Source organism: Psittacula echo, assembly GCF_963264785.1.
Source record: "Psittacula echo genome assembly, chromosome: 1".
NCBI classification, from domain to species: domain Eukaryota; kingdom Metazoa; phylum Chordata; class Aves; order Psittaciformes; family Psittacidae; genus Psittacula; species Psittacula echo.
Genome location: NC_137735.1, coordinates 75,186,912 through 75,210,517, shown reverse-complemented (window position 1 = coordinate 75,210,517; position 23,606 = coordinate 75,186,912). Strand labels below are relative to the sequence as shown.

The 23,606-nt window shown below is 37.9% G+C and overlaps 1 protein-coding gene across 1 annotated transcript in view; it reads left to right on the top strand.

Annotated features, from left to right (window-relative positions):
* The window catches only part of ANK2 (ankyrin 2), a gene marked incomplete at its 5' end in the record, with an annotated part of 189,955 nt that overhangs the window by 115,160 nt on the left and 51,189 nt on the right, over positions 1-23,606 (top strand). The window contains 4 exons of the mRNA XM_080621291.1: positions 7,566-7,710; positions 12,174-12,276; positions 12,868-12,971; positions 16,516-16,551. Of these exons, the coding sequence (XP_080477417.1) occupies positions 7,566-7,710; positions 12,174-12,276; positions 12,868-12,971; positions 16,516-16,551 (388 nt within the window). The remainder of the gene's footprint in view (positions 1-7,565; positions 7,711-12,173; positions 12,277-12,867; positions 12,972-16,515; positions 16,552-23,606) is intronic.

Here is a 23,606-nt window from a genome sequence, read left to right as displayed (position 1 = left end):
TTGCAGGGCTACTCTGAATCTGTTCTCTGCCCAACCTGTAACTGTGCCTGGGATTGCTCAGTTGTTAAGCAGTTGTTAAGCAATTGTTAAGCACAAGGAAATGTTTCTGTTAGGGCTGAGTCATTGTAGACACACAGAAAGATCTAGAAAAGGCAGGAACCATTTTTTTTTTTTCTTATTATTCTCCCATATATTAATATTGTATTGAGAAGCATGTAGCTGCTCCTCTGTACTCATTCCATGCATTATTTTTGTGGTGTTAGGGCTGCACAGGCTGTGGATGGTTTGTCTTTGTGACTCCCATGTGAGATAGTGCAATAATGAAGGGCTGTATATAGAGGATACAAGAGCAACCAGTAAAACCGGTTGTTGAAGAGCTCTCATTTGTGTCTGTTTGTGCCCGCTCATCTCCTGCTCTTTTCTCAGTCCAGTTAACTTTCAAAAGCTCTGGTTTCACTGTCTATTTGAGACTGAAGTTCTGGCTGGTGCGCTTTCCCACATCCTCCGTTATGTCAGCACAAGTGTTTCACCATGTGGTGAACCAACCCAGAGAACTCATCTGTCTGAAAATTAATCTTTTTGTTCTGACAAATTGTTTTTTGGCCAGACTATTTTTGCAGGTAGAAGGGAGTAGAAAGGCTGAAGTAGAAGGTGAGACACCATTGTCAGAAGCAGCATGGCCCTGAGATGGCTACCATAAAGGTCAGTTCCCACCGCACAGTAATTAATGCTGACATTTCGATTGCAGAGAAGAGATAGACAAATGTTGAGTGAACGATCATGTGCAAATAGCCAGTGGAGTCTCAAAAATCAGCTGGAATCACAACGTCCAAAGAGCAAAAAATTACTCTTACCTGAGACATGCTTGTCTAAAAGTTGCTAAAGAATCAGCCCTATGCCTGGTTGAGACACAAGATGATCTTGTTATTGGTTTGTTGAGGTTTTTTTTAAGTTTCTTTCTTTAGAAAAAATTACAAATAATGAAGTCATCTTAGAGAAAAGGTGAATAGGACGTTGAATTTGCTGAAGTGTTTCTGAAAATGGAATGAAAATGAAAATGAAAACAGCATCATCACATGTCCTTAGATAATTTATAAAATAAAATATACATTAATGCCTAGATACAGTGATGACCCACTACCAGATTGTTGTGTTTTACCTCTTACAGGGTTGCTTTGTTTTCTCCTTCTTAGTTTTAAAGCTTACTCAAAATCATGATGCTACATCATTCAAACATATTCAGAGGAGTAGTATCTGTGTAAAAGTGGGGTTTGCTGTCCCTTCATGAATGTGCAGCAGTGACAAGGTAGCATATCTGTGAATTATGCATCACTTAAGGACATCAGAAATGTGATCTTAGATACCAGAAAGCAGTTCACAGCTAATCCATACCTGATTGCAAGGAAAAAAAAAAATCAATTTTGTTATTATAGAAAGAAGTTTTCAGTGTAGACAATTTTTTGTCCAGTGTGGAGAAACAATCCACAAAGGGAACTTCCAGAGTGCTTAGTAAGTCCAGTTCAGACACACTCACAAAGGACTGAGGAGTTACTCTTTTACAGACAGACACACCAATAGGGTTCAGGAACTTATCTCTGTGACTGTTGGTAATTCCCAAATGACTCTCTGGAAGTCACTCCAGTTATCTTGGTCTTCCAGCTGTAGAATGGGATAATGATAAGCTGCTCTGCCTGGCATGTTTGGAGCTGTGAAGAAGATGCCACGTTTATCTGTTTAACCTACCTTTGCTTGCCTGGAACTAACTGGCAACCTAGTTATTGTTCCTAATGTTGTTATTATTAAATGATAATATGCTCTGGTACCCAAGAATATTGTCTTGTCAAAGTGTATAGCTTCATATTTGTGGTAGCTGCAGCCTGCACTTCGATAAGCAGACTGAATTCCTTATTAGTATCTATAACAGCAGGAAACAGTGCTAAAATATGATAATGTATTTCCCAAGTGCCTCCACACATGGCCTTAGAGTACACTAACACTACAGCATATGTGTGCAAAAGGAGCAGTTATGTCTGGGCAGAATTCATTGCTGTTGTACATAATTCCAGTGAGGTAGTGGCTTAAATAGTTGGAAGATTTAAGGAATAACTTTTCTTAAGTAAACCTGGAAGTTAAATCTGCAGCCTTTGATTGTTCTGGGTTAGGCTTAAGTAAGTTGCTGTTGCTGTGCTTTAAAACATGGTGAAGTCAAAGTAACACCACTGAATTAATTCGCACTCTAAATTAAACATCTTATAACCAGTAGTATAAAATGTAGCCAAAGGCTGTTGATTTACAGGAGGAATCAAAAGCTGTGTATTGAGAATACAGGTGAAACCTTCTTTAATGAAAAGAAATCTGTGCTCAGGAGCAACTAGCTGGTGAATAAGAACTGCTTCTTAAAAAATTTACTTATTATAACCTGCACAGAAATTATACCACTGCTTACTTCCCATTTCCTAGAAGAATATATGCTTAGATACTGTGTAAGGTTTGTTATACAGTGTCTTGCTGGTACATTTTAAGAAGGTCATCCAAGATGAAGGGAAATTCTTCTCTGGAGAGCTGCTTTTGTTTACATGATGTTGCTGAGATTACTTGGTTTTTTTTTTTCCCCCTGAGGAAAATGATAGTTGATTTGGTTTTGGTTTTGTTTTTTGCTGTTGTTGGGGCTTTTTTTTTGATGTTGTATTTTTGGTGTTTGTTTTGTTTCGTTTGGTTTGGTTTGTTTTTCTTTTAAGTGCCAAATGTGCAAATGAAAGGAAATCTAGAATAACAGAATCATTAGTGTTGGAAGGGACCCTCATGTCTTGTCAATATAGAGGGTTCTTAATATAACGGTTAGCTGTTCAGTTTTTGTCTTCTAACTTAATTGACGTTGCTAAAAATGTGAAAAAAAAAATTATAATGAAGTCTTACTTGGCATGTTTCACTGAAATCTTTCACAGAGAATATAGCTTTTTTTAAATAGCTGGTATTTTCATTGGAAAGAAATTAGATTATTTTACTTTTGTTGGGGTAGAACTGCTAAAGATTGCTGACTTGTGAACATTTTAGTTGAAAAATAAGAGATTGCAAAAATGTTGGCAAAAGTTTCAAAGAAACTGCTGGGTTTTTTTTCATCCATGTTGTTGACAAAAAGTAGAATTGACCAGATTAGCACTAATAAATGATGCCAGTGACATTTGTAGGTGTGACTCAAACTACAGATGCACGTTTGTTAGTGCAAAGAAGGAATAAAGTGAGCATGACCAGGAGACATTGCTGTAATGACTTGTATGTTATTTCCTAAATTGTAATTCTATGAGCAGTGTTGAGCACTAGATTATTTTCTTCAAAGATTGAAGTTACAGGGGGGCCTGCAATAGCTTATTCATTGAAGTAAATCATAATCAGCATTTTAAAAGTGGGAAATATATTTTTGACTTGTCTTATCCGTCTGATCTAAACCTGTCCTTAAAGCTGCTGGATGTTATTCCTATTCATGATTGATAAGAACTGGTTGCTTTTACATTTGCATTAATCTTCATTAGTTAAAGATTTTACGTCTGCTGACAGTACTTACAGACATTTTGTAGGCAAAGTGAGCTCTCCCAGTCGGAGGATCATTACCCGTTCTGTGGGCAGCAGACATCTTGGGCTGTTGTTCCCTGGAACAACATGGCTCTGAAAGATGACTTGTATGTGAGAATATGGGTGTTTTTAGTGGCATTTCCTGCTCAGAATTCTGTGTGGGATCTGCTTTAGTGCTCCTCTTGCGTCTATGTAGAGAACTCATTCAAGTCCCAGTTTGACTGTTCATTGTGTAGTAGTCTCACCAGACCTCAGACTTTTAGCATGCCAGTTAGTATCAGCAACCTTCCAAACCTTCTGTATCTTAGGGAGGTAGGGATAGTTTGTTCTGGTCCAGTTCTAAAAGGCAGCACTTTTATTCTTTGCTACCTAGATCCAACATACCAACTTTATAAATACCATAATAGCTACCTGTGAAATACTGAAATTCATTTTGCAGCAGGTTACCTTGTGAGAAAACAAAATCAAGGCCTCTTCCCCTCCACACAGATACTGGAGGGTAGACATGACATACAGGGTTTTGCGTTTTGTTGTTTTCTTTTTTTTTTTCATTTGCTTCACTGTCTGTCTTTCTGCAAGTGCTGCATTGAGCTACCAGCAGCTGACATGATGATTCATGTGAAGTCATGTATCAGTATATGAAACCACACATGAAACCCTGTTTTCCTGACTGGCTAAAAATAAAGACATTTAAAGTACTGGCCAAAGTGTAATTCAGAGAAACTTCTAGTGTGTAGGGACCATAAAACAGGAGGTTGATTTTAGGGAAGCAAAAGCGTCCACGGAAAGTGTCAGAGAAATTTTGTTACGCATTACTGTAAAGGTGCTTCAGGACTTACATATTCCATAGAAATTTGTGCTTGCCATGGCTGTCCCTTCTCCATCTGTTTCTTGTAAGGAGTGGCACTTACGTGGGGAGCTGTAGACTCATCTGCATGCTGCAGAGAAAAGAATCATTTTGACAAATTCGCATAACTATATCTGGCTTTAAAAACATCAATTGAATTTCTGTCACTTCCTATTCCTTCCCTCCCTCCCTCCCTCCCATGATGTTATTCAAAAATGCAGATTTTAACACAATTTTGAAAGCTATTTGAAGAGATGGACAGTAGCAGTGCTAAGACCAAGGATGAACAGGAATGCTTTAACTGGGGCATAGTGCAAGGTCACTCAGTGTTTTCTAGTGTGTTTTCTAGTATGTTTTCCCCTGTTAGCAAACCTCTGAAAGTCTGAAAGGCATCACTGAAGGAAGGTGTTAATTCAATTAAATAGAAGATAAATCACTAAGTGATTTGACTCATCAAAATCTGCCTGTAATTTTATAAATGGCCACTGCAAATTATGGAGCATCAGCTTCAAGGACTGTATTTGTCACAGACTGTTTATTCATTATTGCTGTCATTAATTTGATGGGGAATATGATGGCAGATGTATGGTTTCTAGCCTGATTAAAAAAGACGATTTCTTGTACTGCCATAAAACTACCATCTGGTAAGCTTTGCTGTGTAAAGAAGCTCATGGTCAGCTGAATATGTAACATTTATATTATTATTAACATTTATATTATTATGTAGGTTCTTTTCAGTAGATAACATGTCTGTGTATTTTTTAATTGACTGAGGCTCAGGAATTAACTGTGTTAAAGTTTTTTAATGACAACACAGTATTACTGGCAGGATGAATGTGTACTTGTTGCACAGACTGAGTAATTTCCTCTGCATAGGCGCAATTGCTCTGCAAAGCAGGAAGTAAGACACCTGGACAACTGCAATTGTATGAAATGTTATGTTGCTGCACAATCATTTAGGTTTAAATACGTATTTTTTTCCTTTGATATGCTAGGAGGTGCTACTTATTCTGGGAGTTCATCTCATTCAGGAAAGATGGAAGGGCACAAGGGGCTGGCGGGGAGTGAGTTTAACCTCTAGTTCACTTGCTCAATATTAGTATGCTAGCAAGTAAGCTGTAATACTAACAGATAAAAGGTCTGAAGATGTTGTGAAATACTCACGTATAGTCTGATTACTGTTTGTGTTTGACATCTGATGCACCAGCTCATCTTACATAGATCTGTTATTGACAGCTCTCAGATGAGAGGCCAAAGCTGAAATAAGAGTTTGGATTTTTTTTTTTTTTTTAAAGGATGTGTGTGTTAAGGAAGTGGTGAAGATTTTGTCTTTGTTTCTACTATAGATGGAATGTCTGGCATGATTATAAGTATCTAGTTTATTTGAAATATAACTTGAAATTCCTTTTACTGTTTGATTAACAGCCCTGCCTTAATATCTTCCAAGTTTTTACTAAGCCCCGTGCTTTATAATGTGATATTCCCAGGAAACAGGAGGCATCATCTGTCAGAAGACAGGAAACATGCAATGATTAAATGCATTTTATTGTTTTCTGTGAAACTGTGCCAGTTTCTCCCTTTTAATGTGGGCAGATGGTATTTTCAAGAACTTTTGGTGTTACACTGAAAAGATTTAGGCTTCATTTTTGCATATAATGTTTGTGTCTACAAAAAAATTTTAAGAGCCCCCAAAGGTTGCTTGGTTTTAGATGAGAAATTATAAATTAATTATTTATTAGCAGAATCATCAAGCTAGAAAAGCTTTTTGGATTTTTGCATGAAAACAGATACCAAGATTTCTTCCTTTTGTAGTGAGCATTTCTCCTATAGCTTGTAATACTGATAACATTTTGGACAGCTGGTGAAGGGAAGGAAGGAAGATGCTCTCCCAGAAATAGAAGCATTAACAATAATTGTTTTATTAAGACTTTAAATAACACAAGTGGCAACTGTCCTGATGCCCAAATGAATTCTGTTTGAAATAGCACGGATACTACTTACTTACCCTTTACAATCCTTTGTGTTTCTTAGCATGCTGGGGTGCGTTACTGCAGCTGCAATGAGTAGCCCCTGAAGACTTCCTGTGTAACAGTTGTAGTCTCCTTCATGTAACTGAGCTTCAAGTTCTTGACATTTGCCCATGCAGCTTAGAAAACGAGAAATTGTAGAGATCCCTGTGGCCTCAAGTCATGCTGTGTAGTTCTCTGGGCCACACCAAAGCTGTGACAGTTTCATACAGCAGTCATTAACCATTGGGAAAACGACTGAAATCTCCAAGCAGAAACTGTGGAAACAGTGTTGCAAATGGGAAAGAAAAGAAACATCTACATGTTGCTTGGCAATGTGAGCTGTTTTGTTAGTCTGCTGGGGAAAAAGCAAACTGTGACTTCACATAGACAGAATTTCCTGGGGAAAAGAATTTTGGACCTAAAAAAAAATAAATTAAACCCTGTTATTAACAGTGTATGCAAAAAGGTTACTGTGTCAGATAAACAATGATCATTTAGGCTTTTATTCATTTTCAAGTACTTTTCTGATTAATGATCATTACTATTTATGCATGTGAGCTTATTTTCAGTTTCTGGATATTGACATGTTTTTGAAACAAGAATATTTTTGCTGACCACAAAAGGATATTGGAACATGGGTGAGACAGCCTCATGGGATGTGGAGTTTGGACAATGGAGAGTTTAAGTTAGGATTTGAAACTGTCAAGCATAAGGCCACAGAAAACACCTTTTCAGGTGAAAATACGTGGTTTAGGCAAGTAAGTGGTTGTATTTAATCATTAACTGGCAGGCTCTGATACAGTATAGTTGTGCCCAGAGAGCTAAAATGGGTAAAGGAACAGAGAGACCATGCTTCAGACACTAGCAAAGAAATTTGCCCCTTACCAACCAGTAAGTGCAACAGCAAAAATGAGATTAAATCTAATTCATTAATCATTTTGGTTTCAATATATGTTTTTGTTTTAATCTTGCTTGATGTGCCAATTTCATTAAATACACTAATTGCTTGTGATTTGCAGTGTTTCCTGAGTGGGAAATGCCTTCCTGTTTATTGTGCCATCCAGTTGTTTGATTCCAGCACGGAAATGAAATAAACTTGTGTGTGTGCTTATCTCTGTCCCTTTGTGATTGGTTTAAAGGTGATGACACCATGACAGGAGATGGAGGAGAGTACCTTAGACCAGAAGACCTCAGAGAACTAGGAGATGACTCTTTACCAAGCAGCCAATTCTTAGATGGTATGAACTATCTAAGGTACAGCTTGGAAGGAGGACGATCTGACAGGTATTTGCCTGAACACGTCCTTTCTTATGATAATTCTGCACACATTTTGTTCTAAATATTTGAAATCCTGTTCTTGGGGAATATTCTTTATCTAAGGGAGATATGGGATGCACTTGTCAACATTTCTTTATTAGGTATGTCAGTGTGGCACTTGCCACATTGTAGGAAGAAAGTCTGGTCAGCAGGAGTATTTCCAGACCAGTCCAGAAGTGAATACAGTTGGCACTAATACTGTACTCAAGAGTCTGGTGAAGACTTTGTGATTCTAATTTGGTTCTTGAAAAGGCATAGCTTGCTTTATTGTCTTGGTGGCCAGGCAAAGGAAGAAGAGTCTAGCTGTCTATGGAGAGGGTTTATGATTCATCCTTATCTTTTCTGGTCATGAGTCAGGATGGATGGAATAGGTGGAGAGGGTGTTTTAGCATTAGGTAAGCTGTTTTTTTGAGTAGTTCGCTAGCTATAGATATAAGGAAAGAAGCAATGCACTTGGTCATTCCACATTGGGTTGGCAGTGAGTATGTTGTCAGCAAGCTTATTAACTCTTTCATCATAGTTGAAGTAGCAGGATAGAGAATAATTTTCCTTCTACTGGCACAGCACAGTATTGATGTTGTAAAAAAAAATAAAATAATACGTGTGTTCAGTCCAGAAAACTTATTGATTTGCTTATATTTGACAAGTTGAACTTAAGTCTAGATGCATTTGTGGAATAATAATGCCTGTGACTTTAATTTTGTTTTATTTTATTTTAATTATTTTAAAGAATGACACTATGGTATAAAAAAACCCCAAACAAACGGAACTCCCTTTTCAGGAGAAGAGTCTTTACTAGCGAGCATAAGTGTGGACTCAAACTGGCAGATTAACACCCACAGTTCTGGTTTACAATAGGCTACCCAGACATCCCTGTTTGAAAATGACAGTGTCTAGTGTAAGTCAGTACATCTTTCTGACTCCATGGTCTCATTTTCTGTCACTGTCAGGTAACTGGTTGTAAGAGATTTCACAGGGACTGCTTTTTCTTTTTTTTTTTTGCTCTTCTGTTAATGTGATTTTTGTTGTGTTATACTGGCTGGCTATAATTCAGAAGAGCAAAATAGTATTAGCAGTCTAGACTCATGTAATCTTATGCATTATACAATTTGATTTAAAAACATATATTTTTCTTTTGTAACCATCTTCCCTATTTATTTTATTTTTCTGTCCTCTTCATTCTTTTTCATATGCTTTCATTAGCACCATGCCCAGGTAGGTATTACACAGCATGTAAACATGTTGTCTCTATATCCTTCTATGGCACCTGTCTCTGTTCATCCATTTTGGAGGCCTGCTGTATGCCAGAAAGTTGATCTGGAGAACCAAGTGAACGACACTGCAGTTGAAGATAGTTATAGTTTCAAAGGAGTCTGATATGTAGTGGAAAATACGGATCCAGCAGTGCTCCCTGTCTAGAAAGGTCACAGTGTGACACAGCAAATGTCCCACAGAAACTTCCCTGATTCCTGTAAAGGTACTGTTAGCAAGGGTCAGGAAGGCTGCAGTAGATCACAACAGCCAGGAGCTGGCTGTCACCATGCTGCTGGGAAGCTTAGCCATTTTCCTTCTCTACATGGAGAAATAGTGGTAGAATAAAAAATAAAGAGAATGGAGTACACTAGTTGGATTCTCCCTCTGGATATTGAGAGCCAGAGCTGAATCAGGCCATATCAGATCACCAGTATTTGAAAAGGCTCTGATTCATTTTATGACCCTTCCAACTTTCTGATCTATGATAGGTGTGAGGAAGGTTTTCAGTCTTACTGAGAAATATTTTCAAGGATGATTTAATCAGTTTTCAATTCTACCAGGCTCTTTTCCCAGCTTCTGAAACAACATGCACTTCCCACAACAGGAGATACACTCAAGTGGACTAGCAATTGCTAGAGCTCTGACTAGGCTGGCAAATGGATGTGTAGTGCAACATGGTCTCTCAGTCGTCCAGATTAGAAACTTGGCTAGAGCATGCTGCTCTTATTTTCTGGATACCACTTAGGCTTTTTTTCAGGGCTTAGAAGAGGTGGCTGACGCATGCCTGTGCATAACCTAATATGGGTAAGACATACTCTTATGCTCAGGAGCTTTGTGGCATTCCTGGATTCCAAAATTCAGTCTCTGGGGCCACAAACCCCAGAGACTCAAACCCTCAGTCTTTGACCCCACAAACCATGTGAATTAAGATTTATCAAACAGATTTGGAAAAAAAAGCCTGTATTCAGACATCAGTTCTATCTGTGATCTAGGTGTGGGTTTCTTTTTTTTTTTTACAGGGTCCCTGGAGACTTATTACAATAATAAACAGTAAATTCTGTTCCGTGCCACTGCTCTTCTGTAACTGGACTCTTGTTTGAGTCAGTACCTTTATTTTTAAGCCTCAGAAGCACAAACCTTTTAACTACTGGTTTAGCTGGTACAGCACACAGAAGAGAGGCCCTGTCACCTGAAGGCTAGTTTTGAAATTAAGCATAGGACAAAATTAAAATTTCTAATGTGCTGCAGACCACAGTCATGCTTGTGCATACCTTGGCTGTAGATAAAGTCCATACCCTGAATATATTGGATATTTACTGGAGCTTGTGTACAGGTACCACATAGCGGCCTTCTTGTAGTGGTGGTAGTAGCAGTGCTGGGTACTTGCAGGAGTATATGGACAAAATCACCTTACAGATAGATAACTAATCAGATCTAGTACATGCTTCCTATCATTCAATATCTGTCCAGGACATGGCATTAGCTGAATAGCAGAACCTACAACTTGGATGGCAAACCACTTACAAGCATTGCATGGCGCGAAAAAGCAGTTCTGGAACTGTCAAACATTGCAGTGAATCAAGGATAATGATGGCAAATGGGGTCTGCTACTGAGGCTTATTTTTCAACCAAATGTTCACTGAAGTACTAATGTTGTGAACAAGCAAAGTGTACTCTGCCTACCCAATTCACACTAAAATGTTTAACCAATGTACTCTTCAGTCAAGATTCTGTTTCATGACATGTAAGAGATGATTTATTTTTGGTTTCTTTTTCTCAAGACTTTCCTAAGGCTCGTACTTTTGTAATACCTATTGTCTTTCAGTTTCGCACACTCCATCTAGTATGCTAAATAGGCCATTGGTATGAGTCAGTGATCAATAGCATTGGTTATGCTTCAATGTCATATATTGTTAATAAAAATAAGAGAACCATTTCCTTCTAAAAATGCATCAAAACCTGATGGAGTGAGCGTAGATGTTGTTAAATGGTGGCATATCTGATGGTAAAATATGATTTCCAACAAGATTTGCACTTAAAGCTCTTGAATCTTGTGTCCATAATGTACATGACTTTCTTACCTTACCGCTAACTGCTGCTAAAGAATTATCCCTTAAAATTTGATGTGTTGACATAAATGGCCTATTGTTCTGATCCAGTGCATTAGTCATGATAAATACTACTCATGGATATGTAAGCCATGAAAAATAAACCACTTCCTTCAGTGATAGGTCCTATATTCATCAAGATACAGAACAACATCACAGAGTACACATACAACATCGGAAGGTGGTTGATCTGTTTTTAAAAATCACTATTTGTAATACTGCTGCTGGTAAATATTTAAAGGACAAAACTAGTGCTATTTGGTAGCAGAAACCCCGTTTACCTCAGTATGTCCTTCTGTGGTGTCTTATTTGTCTTTTTTTGCCTTTTTGCTAGCGTATACTGCAGTTACGTTCTGAGCCAGTGCTTGGAAGCAGCTTATTTACAACCTTGCATCTCCCATTGCTACAGCAACCAGTTTTCTGTAGGGCTGTGTGTACTTACAAAGACAACACTGCTCGCATCTGGACTGCCTCTCTAAAGATGCTGTTGGCATACTGAGGATGAGTTTTGTTTCACACAGGAGCTTGCGGCTGGCCACAATTCACCTTGCTGTGTGTACCTTCCAGGGGACAACATCAAGCTTACTTATTTACAGTCTTAAAGGGACAGAGTAGATCATAACAAAGCTTCAGAAAGAGTCCTTTCAGCTTTTCTTCAGTTATTAGCATTCTGGTTTTCCATAGTGCTGTGCTTTTGTGACTTGCTGGAAACAGAACTTCTTTGGAGAGCCTTACTTAAAAGAAATTAATGCTCTTTATTATAAGGAAACTATCGTGCCACAAAGCCAAGTATAAAGTATTTGTGGATATAAAATAAACTGTCATCTAGGTTCTGCATTTTGAAGCAGATCAGTCAGTCAAAAGACTTTGTGGCTCTTGGTCAACAAGGTAGCATACCACAGATTTGTAAAGCGCTGTTTTTTCCCCTGTGACTGTTACTCCCCCTGGAAGCTGCATCATATTGCTAATAGCATGCTTTCTTCATTCTCCCACTTGATCTATCATGAAACCTTTACAACATCATCTGTGCTGCTGATGCATTGCTCTGGTATCCTACCAACCTACCAGCCTGCGATCCTTCAGTTCAGACAGGTCACACACACTGAGCCATGCCTCCTACCTGAGGGACAGTGCCATGATTGACGACACAGTTGTAATCCCCAGTCAGCAGGTAAGCAAATTCTCTGTAAGTTCACTTATAAACACAGAAATATAAAAAGATTACAGTTTTAATTGTCCTAATAATACCATGTTGTGTATGCTGCTTTATTTTAATATAAATCTAATTTCCATTGATATTTAATAGTGTATTATGATGTGCAATATTAAACTCTATTCCAACATAAATGGCTAAGTTGTGTGAATGTAGTACAGGGACTGTCTTCATAACATTCTCCAGGTTAACTGATTTTTGAATGATGCTAACAGCCATTGGGCTAAATATTCCGGTCATTTAATGAACTCAAGGCCACTGTCGTCAAAGAAACATGCTTGTAGTTAAACAAACAAACAAACAGATTTTGGGAAATGTCCCTTTGGTAAATCAAAGCATTCATGTCACTGGAAACACTGACATGATTACTTTGAGCGAGTACAAAATGTTCCAGTAAGTGGTTTCTAATGTCTTAATGCTATTATTACTCAGTTCTCTTTAAAAATGTTTAAATGCTTTAGGCATTACTATGCAAAATATCTCTTCTTATTGTTTGGTTGATGAATTGATTTTATTGTAGTAAAAAGGAGGTGTTTTTTGCTTACCAAGGTAACAACTCTGGCCAAAGAAGCTGAAAGGAATTCATATCGCTTAAGCTGGGGCCCTGAAAACTTGGACAATGTGGCTCTTTCTTCCAGCCCTATTCATTCAGGGTGAGTGTGTCAATTAGCTTTATACTAAAAAAAAAGAGAAACAGAATACCTGCAGTGACAGCAGCTTCAACTGGTGCTTAACCAAGAGTCATATTTTAATTCATTGCCTCTGAGAGCTGTCAGTAACTTGTTATGATCTCTTAGGCTCTGATGATCAAGCAAACCTGAGTGGCAAGACTATCCACTGAAATAACTGCAAGTCAGTGAGCTTTTGGTCATGTTCAAGAGGAATGAATTATTGACACGTGGATTCATACATTTGTGTGGATTTTATGGAGATATAAATACAGTGCCTTTTAAAAGTTGGTAATTGAGATGAAGGGCCTAATCGCTCTAGATGATTAGTACTTCCTATGCTAGTGAAGTACTTTAGGTAAGCATCAGCTCTAGTGTTTGTCATGATTTAAACTACATGAACGGTGGAATAGACAAGCAACCTAAACATCATGTGCTTTACAATTATTTGGCCACTACATTTGTGTATTCTCACAACTGACTCTTTGTAAGCTTTTTCATTTAGGCAAGCTCACTGAAACAGAGTGAGAGAGGTCAAAATGCAGGCCCAGACAAATTCATACTTACAAAGTTTATCCTGGTTGCCTCAAAATCTGGGTGCATTTGTTGTAAGTGCTCTTACTTACTGAATTTTAAGTAGTTTTATTCTTTACACTAAATTCTACACTTGTGTCCTGCTGTCAGATTTGATAAGGCATGTGCAGGTGAATTCATAAGAAACTGATTTCATAAAAAAGCATTTAATTTCTGTGGAGCTGCATTGTGCGCAGCATGGCTGGACATCACAAGGAGAAAGATTTTATCGTAAATCGCAAATGAATTTACAACAGTCTTGCGAGAGTCCATATCTTTCGAAAAATAACATTGGAGTCCCATTTGGAATGACAGTCAGTCCTGGTCTAGAAGAGAAACAATATTGTCTTATTGCAATTTCAAATTGACTGATTTGTGACACATATGAGGAGTTTGTTTGTTAGTTGGTAGCAGGGTATTTGGCTGTGATCAGTGCTGTTTGGATTTGCTTTTCTTCAGCTCCAAACTAACAAATCTAACAGAAATACTTAATATGTACATTATGTATGTTTTATGTGTCTATATTTATATCAGAATGTAAGCTTTAAAATTGTTTTGCTGTTTTATTCAAACCCTAAATAGTTCACAGACTGTTTCAAAAGGATGTGTTATTTTTCACTATCAGAAAGGTAGGTCTCACCACTGATTGCAAAGGATAAACTAGATACTTTCTAGGAGAGTGGCATTTATTTCTTGGATGTGCAGTCATTTTGTATTTTTCTTTTAAAAAATATGAGTGATATTTAAACCTTTCTGGATGACCAGGGTGTGCTAGTGGTAGAATAAGAATATTGGATTTTAATAGGAGCAATAATATCTGCAGCCTTGTCTAAAATAGTGACATTTAATATGACACAAATAATTATGTTCCTCTTACATTACCAACCAACTTGCCACTAGATATTGTAGTAGATAAACCTTTAGTAATGATTACTTAGCCTATGGAAAAGACTCTACAACACTTCATTTTTATCTTGCTTAGACTTGTCCAGGTCATTAATTTATCATAAACTGTTGGGTGCCTGTTGTTTACACCTCTTTTTTAGGAAAATACATTGACTACTACAGTTCTGCTTGTAAGTCCTTATTTTAAAAGTGAAATAATCATAGAAGTACTGTGTGAGTGATTTTTGCATTTACTTATCTGGAAAAACAAATATGTTTGTTATTTATGCCCCTTTTGTGACCTACACCCTCCTTCCTATGCAGACACGCTTTATTATCAGGTTCTTGTGAACTAGCGACACTGCTGGCATTTCAGGCACACGCACTGAAGTAGTATATATCTGTCATGAAAGAAAACACTTAGTGTTGGAAAAGAAATCCTATATAAACATTGTTAGTGGCTTAAAGCAAGGATATGGCCTCAGTTTTGCCTGGGACACTGGAAATATATTGAATTCAGACCATGTTTTTATAAAGTTAACACATCAGCAAAGCATCGAACGGTACTTTATTTGACACAAATTATCTTAATTTTGTATTCTGTGCAATCTAAAAAAAAAATAGACAGTATTCTTTCCCTGCAGTACTTCAGTGGCTAACCCCAAATTGTTGCTGAGTTCCTACTGATCTCCCATTGCAGGGGTGGATCAGAGTGTAACACCCCTGAGGAAAAAGGTAAATCTAGAAAGAATTGTTCTTCTGGTGTGGAATTTCACAGGCGTATATTTCACCCTTTGCATAACTAACCAAAACTTCTATGCTTGAAATTTCAAGATTTGTAGTAACTCTGCAGCTTTTCCAACTCTGACTTGCGTATGGTAAAACTTTGGTTTAATGACAAATATTGATTTATTTTATATAATTTGTTAAACAAGTCCCTGTTTTACTAATTGATGATCCAAGTGTATCAGTACTTGTATCTGACAAAATTAAGTAGCTGGGGTATTATTAGTGAATTTACCTTTGTGGAAGTTGTTGCTTCCATCAGTGAAAAAGGGAGAAAGATGAGGAAGTGGGCAGCTTGAACTGTGACAAATAATGTGAATTATCATTCTTAGCTGCGTATCTGCAAAAAAGGAGGCTGGATCCTTGTTAACAAGGTAAACAAAATATATTTCAAGTGTTGTATTTCGAATCCATAATGTTGTTTTCTCCAGTATGAGATTAATTTTCTGGGTAATAGTTACGGAAACAGGACCTGGCAGTGATCAGCTGATAGTCATTTCTTAAATCTAAAAGTCTGAATGATTTCAATTTATACCATAGCCTTTATGACCTTTGTTCAGAAAGTTACAATCAGGCAGAAGAGTGGGTCTGTTTCATGAATAGCAAGTGCTTGTTCATGTCAGTGGAAGAAAGTTGCAACAGAGATACGTATAATAAAAAACTTCATCAGAAAACTAACTGACAATGTGACACATAGCTAAGAGCCTAAACAGGTCAAAGTGAAAGTTTGAAGTTTGTCATTCTGTAGTGCAGAACAAAAGGAGGACAAGAAACATGCTGAAATGGAAGAAAGTGGGGGACAGAATATATTAACAGGACATATGAAGAAAAGAAAATCATGGTTTATTGTGTTATCAGAAACAGTGGCTGGAATTACCTTAGATACCTTACCTCTTGATATACTGTGGTCAAATTTTAGATGTAGATACCTAAACCATGCTGCATTTCACCTAATCTAGTTCTAGAAGTTGTACTCAGGCTCTAAGTGTACATTTTAGGTATCTGACTTCTAGTTTGAGAACATGTGTAGAGAAACCAGATCACTCTAGCTTTATTGCTCTACTAGTAGTAACCCTTTGTAACCAAGGATGTCTGTGTAGGCTTATTTTCCATACTACTGACTCCTACCTTTTCACGTGTAATGAATATACATATATATGTATATGTTCATGTGTTTAGTTTAGAAATCTGTTTCATTTTTCCAATATTTCAGTATTTCATTTAACTCATTGTTTTTCTCCCCTTTCTTTTCCTTTTTGATGTTAAATCATCTATTCTATTACAGACGATCTTCTCCATGTCTTGATCATGACAACAGCAGGTGAACTTCTGCATAATTTCTTTCTATAATACATTGCACTTCTCACCCACCCTGTTTATTTTCCTCTCTTACCTCACTTCAGGATGCTTTAGTGTTTTGATAATGCATGTTAGCCAAGAGAAAAGAGACTAGCAGTAGTTACTGCTACACATGGCCATAGTATCTGTAACAGCAGTTGCACATGGCCATATTTATCTGCTTAGACAGTAAGTGTCCACTTTCTATCATCTGCTGTGTTCTCTGTAAGAAAAAAATACTGGATGCATAATAAGTCCACTACAAAGACTCTTAACAAAGCTCCTTATAGATTTCTATACAGTTTGAACCATTGATTTAATTAACAAGACATTTCTCTGTTGGTGGCATGGTTTAATATTATTAAAAGGAAGGACTGCGCCTCTCCGCCCACTAATATAACCCAAACCACTGCAGATAGATTTAGTTTTAGCTGTTATATTGCTTAGAGAGGCTTTTATATCCCTTATCTGTCTAAAAAATAATGCAGATCCAGTCCCTAAGCCATATTTTCCAAGTTGTGCCACCCTATTAAAACTAGCAGAATAACAGCACAGACCCAGTATATTTATTTTTTCATGCCAGATGCATTTTTTTGTGTGACCTCAGTTAATCAGTGATTGAATCACTGGCACATTGTGTCCTCTATAGAACACCTGAAGCAGTACCTACCCAATGGAAGGAGATTACCTTCACTTGGCAAACTGTTTATTGGCACAGTGCCTTTTCATCTCCTTTAACAGAACTGTATAAAGGTGAAAATCTTAAATGTTCATCTTAAATGTAAAATTATTAAATAAATACTTACACTACAAACCCATATTTTTAGGTCATGTCACACAATCTCCCTTTAGTTGACTAGTGCAGTGAAGACAATGTTACCAGAAGTTAATACTCTAGTGGTTTCCTGTATAGGATCGTGTTTTTTGTCCTCCTGGAATGTGTATTTTGCCTTGTTGATGTATGGCATAGTTGCAGCCTGATGGAAAGCACACTGAGGTTGTTGAATGACTTGCTGTTGACTTCAGCAGGAGCTGGATCAAGGCATTGTTTCTTAATTTCAGACTTTGTCAGTTTTCCTCTCCAGCTGAACACTTTACAATGGCTGAAGCACCCTGATTGTTTCTACTTCTTCACTCTGCGACTAACAGTGAATTGCTGCTATCTCCTTGTTTCCCAGTTTCTTTTAAAAATTAAGATAATATATGCAGAAAAGTTCTTAAATGTGTCTATGATGAATGTGCTCTAGTTAGAGCTTTTTCTTGCTCCCTGCTACCTGATGAGAGCATGTGTGCCTGCCTAGCTGGTCTGAAAAGATAATTGCACCCAAACTGAGCGTATGAAAGTGGTGGTGTATTGATTTGGCCTACTTGGGGTTTGTGTGTTCGCAGAACTATTGCCTGTTCTAGAAAAGCAATTCACAAAGATGCTGGGTTTGCATGGCTCCTCAAATGATTCTGCAGAATAAGACGTGTGTTAGAGTGCTAACATGCTTGCATTCACAGCCGCCTAACACTGTGACTATTCTACAAAGCTATTTACATGACACTGATTCTTCACAAATCGTAGAAGCGTAGATGGTTTGGTTTGGAAAGGACCTTAAGATCATCTAGTTCCAACCCCCTGCCATGGGCAGGGGCACCTCACCCTAGACCATGTCGCCCAAGGCTCTCTCTACCTGGCACACAATAAATCACACAATAGGTATCGCACAATAAGTACCTGCTTTCACACCACCCTCCCCACTGCTGACATGTTCAGTTTTTAATTTATTTGTTCAACCTGATATTATCTTTCAAATGAGCACAGATACAGAACAAAACCAAATTAATTCTGCATGAATAAAATCAGCAAAATAAATAACTTGGGCTCAGATCTGAAATGCAGCTATTTCATGAAAATACACCACAACATTTTGTCCTTGTAAGGTGGATAAATCCAGTGCATACATATTGTCTGTATTTTGTTTGAGTGGAACCATTTTCTCTGCTCTCTGTAGAAGGCATGGAAACAGCCTGAAAGATTTAGAGTCCCCAACCAGAACAGTGCTGTAGCCAAGGTTATTTGACATAGTTACCTTTCCTATGGCAAGTATGTAGTTTTCAGTTCCTCTAGAATTGAAGAGAATTAAAAATCCTCTCTAATTTATGAGTAAATTTTGCTAAATGAGAGGAGATTGGATAATGCTTGATCTACCTGCTAACCATGAGTTCAACAGAAGCATGTATAGACTCCCCTGCAGTCTGTAACTTTTTTCTAGAAAACAATTGCTTTTGTTATTTATATTTTTCCTGAAAAGAAAAGGAAAAAGAAAAGAAGGAAAAGGAAAGGAAAAGAAAAGGAAAGGAAAAGAAAAGGAAAGGAAAAGGAAAGGAAAAGGAAAGGAAAGAAAAGGAAAGAAAAGGAAAGAAAAGAAGAAAAGAGAAAAGGGAAAAAAAAGAAAGTGGAAAAGAAAAGGGAAAAGGAAAGGAAAAAGGAAAGAGAAGGAAAGGAAAAGAAAGGAAAGGAAAGTTAAAAAAAAGAAAAAAGTGTTGTGGTTTAAGCCCAGCTGGCAACCCAGAACCATGCAGCTGCTAGTTCCTGGAGGGATGGAGAGGAGAATCAAAAGAATGTAACTCCCATGGGTTGAGATAAGAACAGTCCAGTAACTAAGGTATAACACAAACCACTGCTGCTACCACCAGTAATAATAACGATAAGGGAAATAACAAGGGAAGAGAATACAACCGCTCACCACCCACCGACTGATACCCAGCCCGACCGAGCAGTGATCTAGCCCTTCCGGGTAACTGCCCCCAGTTTATATACTGGGCATGACGTGCTGTGGTATGGAATACCTCTTTGGCTAGTTTGGGTCAGGTGTCCTGTCTCTGCTTCCTCCCAGCTTCTCCTCCTCCCTGGCAGAGCATGAGACTCAGAAAGTCCTTGGTCAGAGTAAACGTTACTGAGCAACAACTAAAAACATTGGTGTTATCAGCGTAGTTCTCAGGCTGAGAGTCAGAACACAGCACTGCACCAGCTACTAAGAAGGAGAAAAATGACTGCTACTGCTGACCCCAGGACAGTATCCACCCCTTATTCCGTGCCATTCACCTCATGCTCAGGTCTCACATTTTCCAATATACTATCACTCTTGTCTCATATATATATATAATATATATATGTGTGTATATATATACATATACACACATCCACACACACAAAGAGAGAGAGGGATCATTCCTTAGTGCATGGACCAATTCCTATAAAGCTGCTGAGTTCATCCGGTCCATGATGTCGGTCTCCATCTCTTGTAACAGTCTTTCAGAGCAGGAGAGGCTGTGTGCAGTGTTGGATTGTTGCCTGATGATGATACCGCAGAACTCGTCTGGTTTCATCTAAGTTCATTCTTTGTTGGGATGATGGTTGGAGGGAAGTCAGGGCTGGTTGCTGTTAACCGGAAGATATCTAGTTGGTGGGCTGTAAAAGTGCTACATAGCAGGCAACAGCATACAATTGAGTTCATTGTCTGTTTTCCCCTAAAATCAAATCCCCTGGAGGTACACATCTGATTTCCTCATCTTCCCTCATTACCCAAGTATGTCCGGATCCCTGAGCAAAAGCAATCCCACGAGTGGGTTTGCCTTTACCTGAAGCAGGAATAACCCAGACTGTCTTCCCCAGCAAATTCTTTATGTGCACCACAGGAACTTTCTCCCCTTCTACAGTATGTAAAAGTTCTGACTGGGCTGGGCCAGCCCTGTTGGCAGATCCTCTGGTGTTGACCAACCAGGTGGCTTTTGGTAAATGTGTATCCCAATGTTTGAAAGTCCCACCACCCATTGCTCTCAGTGTAGTTTTTAACAGCCCCTTGTACCATTCGATTTTCCCAGAGGTTGGTGCATAGAGAAAAGAGGGAAGGGAAAGGGAAAGGAAAGGTATCCCTATTCACCCCTCATTCTCTTTAAAAGAGTGCTGAGAAAGATCATCGTGGTGTTGCCCTGGTTTCCCTTGACATACAAATTTTGACTTTGCTGCTTTAATTAATAATCTGCTTTGATTTTGAATCATCACTTAATTGAATTTAAGTTCTTGCCATGGGCTGCCAAGATAAGCTGAAATCAGTGCTAAAGAAGGATGCTTCCAGTATATATAGTTATTACAGGAAGGACATTTAGAACATCTTCTGAAATGGTCTTTTGCTGATGGAAAATACTTATTTTGATGCATTGCTTGATCAATCAGTTCAGTTGTTTTGTTCACCTTTGTATTAAAGGGCTCACAAGAATGCTTTCCTGCTTACTGCTGTCCAAAAGTTTTCTCCTATTTGTATTGTTTTCCCTCTTCTCAGTTTTCCTTCATTTTTCCCAACCAATTAGTCTCTGCTAAGGTTTTCCTTCCCCTATTAAAGTATCTTTAACCTCATTTGAAAATTGTAGCTATTATATCTACATGGGGTTCCTATAAGTTATTTTAGTTTCTTTTAATTTTTTTTTTTTTTTTTTTAATTTTAAATGTTATAATAAATTATCATAGAAGTATGTAAGGAACGTTTAGCAGCCTAATGCTTTTAGGGTGCCCTCTTTCTTCTCCTCTTCTAGTGATAACCTGCAAGAGCTTTCTCATTCCTTTTAATCCCTTTTATTTTTTTTCTTTTTTTTCCTCTTGAACTCTTCACAGCCATTTTTGCATTTCTGTTTAGTGAGCCCTCTCCCTTTCATGCTTTGTACATAGTTGTTGGCAGTGCTTGTAGTAGTGCTTCCTGCGATTGGAACGCATGGAATGATCCATGTGTTCTACTTAGCCAGAAGTCACTTTTTTGCACATGAAAGCTGGCATTAGCAGAGGGTGATCAGTGCCCTTGGCAGAAGGAGGCTCTTTAGGAAGTTTGAAGTCAGAGCAGGGAAGACTGATGCAAAGATTGAGCGGGTACCTCTCAGGGATGGTAAAGCAAAGCACTGGCTCTCTGCATGCAGCATGCAGCAAAGCTTCAGGGAGTCTGTATGATTTTAAGGTTATTCATATGCTAGAATTCGGTGTTATTGTCTTTTGACCATAGGAGTTTATTGTGATAATGTGCCACTTCCCAGAGTGATGCCTTAGTCTACTAGTTATTCCTGCTAATTTTGTCTGTTCATTTGAGTACAATCTCTTCCTATTTCAGCCTTGTCACTTAACAACATCTGTCCAAAGATATTAGGGAGAGGAAAAATAACGCATGTGTGCATGGGCAACAAAATGATTAATGTGCATTTTACTTTTCCTCTATATTAGTCATACAATTTTTTTACTTTTCTAAATACACATTTCTGAAAGAATGTTTTATGTCATGTGTTGGTTTTGTATAGATTATTTGCATGTTGATATACACAGTCCTTCAAAAGGCCAAAGCTTTCCTAGTCCTGGAACAGTAATGTCATCATCCAGATGCCCTGTTATGTAGCAGATAGGCAGAAAAAGAGGCCGCTATGATTCAGAAAATGCTTTATTACAGATTATTTGCCTGACCCTATTGTATAGCAGTAAGTATGTGAAATGTGCTGATTTAAAAAAAAAAAAAAAAAGGAAGAAGAAATTGGATTAGATAAGTGGATGAAAAAAGGAATGTGACAAATGGTTCGGAAATAAACAGGATGGTATGGTGAAAAAGAACATATCTTTATACTTGTATCAGCTTTACAAGTCCTGTATCAATGTACTGTTCTTTCAGACTTTTATGCCATGGTTCTGCGGCTGAGGAATTTTGCCCTTCAGTTTGTTTCTTTTGCACTAATTCATGCTAGTTGTCCAAAATTTGTTTTTGAAATTTCATAGTATATAGCTGATTTTGTCAACTGCCTTCTCCATATCTAGTGTAGCAATTGGCACTAACCTTTCTGTGCTGTCCTCACAGAATTCTGTGTTTGTCTGGATTTGCTGTCCAGCAGTTGAAGAAGTCACAAAGGCCTTCAGGAGTCCCCCATTTCATCTGGGGATCTGTTTCTGTGATACAGCACAAATCTGTTTTTTGGTGTATATTGTGGTGAACGCTTGTGTTTGCCAGATTGTGTCCCATTATTTAATAAATACAATAGACCTTCCTTATGATAGAAACAGCTGTTTTTACCCTGAATAATAATGCCCTACTGTTTTTATTCTGTTTTCTTGATGTCCACATTCCAGTGATACTTACCTTGGCCTGTTTTTCCACTCTTTGGAGCTATGCTTGGTTTCAGCGATCGATTACCAATAGATGTTGTGATAGATTGACTGACAGACCCACCAGCACATTCAGTAAACTTGAGCTGAAGGAAAGAGTTGCAACTTTAAGGCCTGAACACACAGAGCTATTCCTCTGCATCTCGAGTGATTGCTAGAGACAAATGCCACCCTCCATTTTTAGTTGATCTGTATTAGATCCTGAGTTTTACAGGTGTGAGAACACAGGGTAAGACTGTGTGTATGAGGTGAGATACAAGTTTGTTACAGATGGTCAAAATCAAAGAGTACTCTTGCTTCTTTAGCTTTTATATTGGTTTTATGCCACAAGCTGGTTTTCTTAATTGTTGAAGTGTGTAAGGTGTGCTTTATGAGATGGCAGTATGATTTCAGCACTCTGCTTGTCTCTTAGTCTAAAAGGAAATCACTACAAGGAGAAAAAGGATTGTATTAAAAGCAATGGAACCCATTATTGTGCTCAGAAGGGAGATTATTTGGTTTGAACCCTTACCTTTTGTGTCTATGTATTCTTCTAGCAGTTAACCATGGTTTTGGCATTGCTGAGACACATGTGGAGATAGCTAAGGAGGACGTGAGACAGATAGATGACCTAGCAGTAATATTTCAGTGATGGACAGCAAAAGAAGGCTATCCGGTTGTTAAAATATGCAATCTTGAGTAGTATGTCATAATGGAAATAACTGAATCCTAAAAATTGTATTCATAACATCTTACACAATGAAAAATGTGAATATTAATTTAATTCAGTAAGTGCACTCATTAGGTTTGGGTAATTGTGGGGGTGGTGTTTCTCTTGCTCCTGGTATTAGCATCAAAATGTGAAACTCTTCCTCCAGCATTCA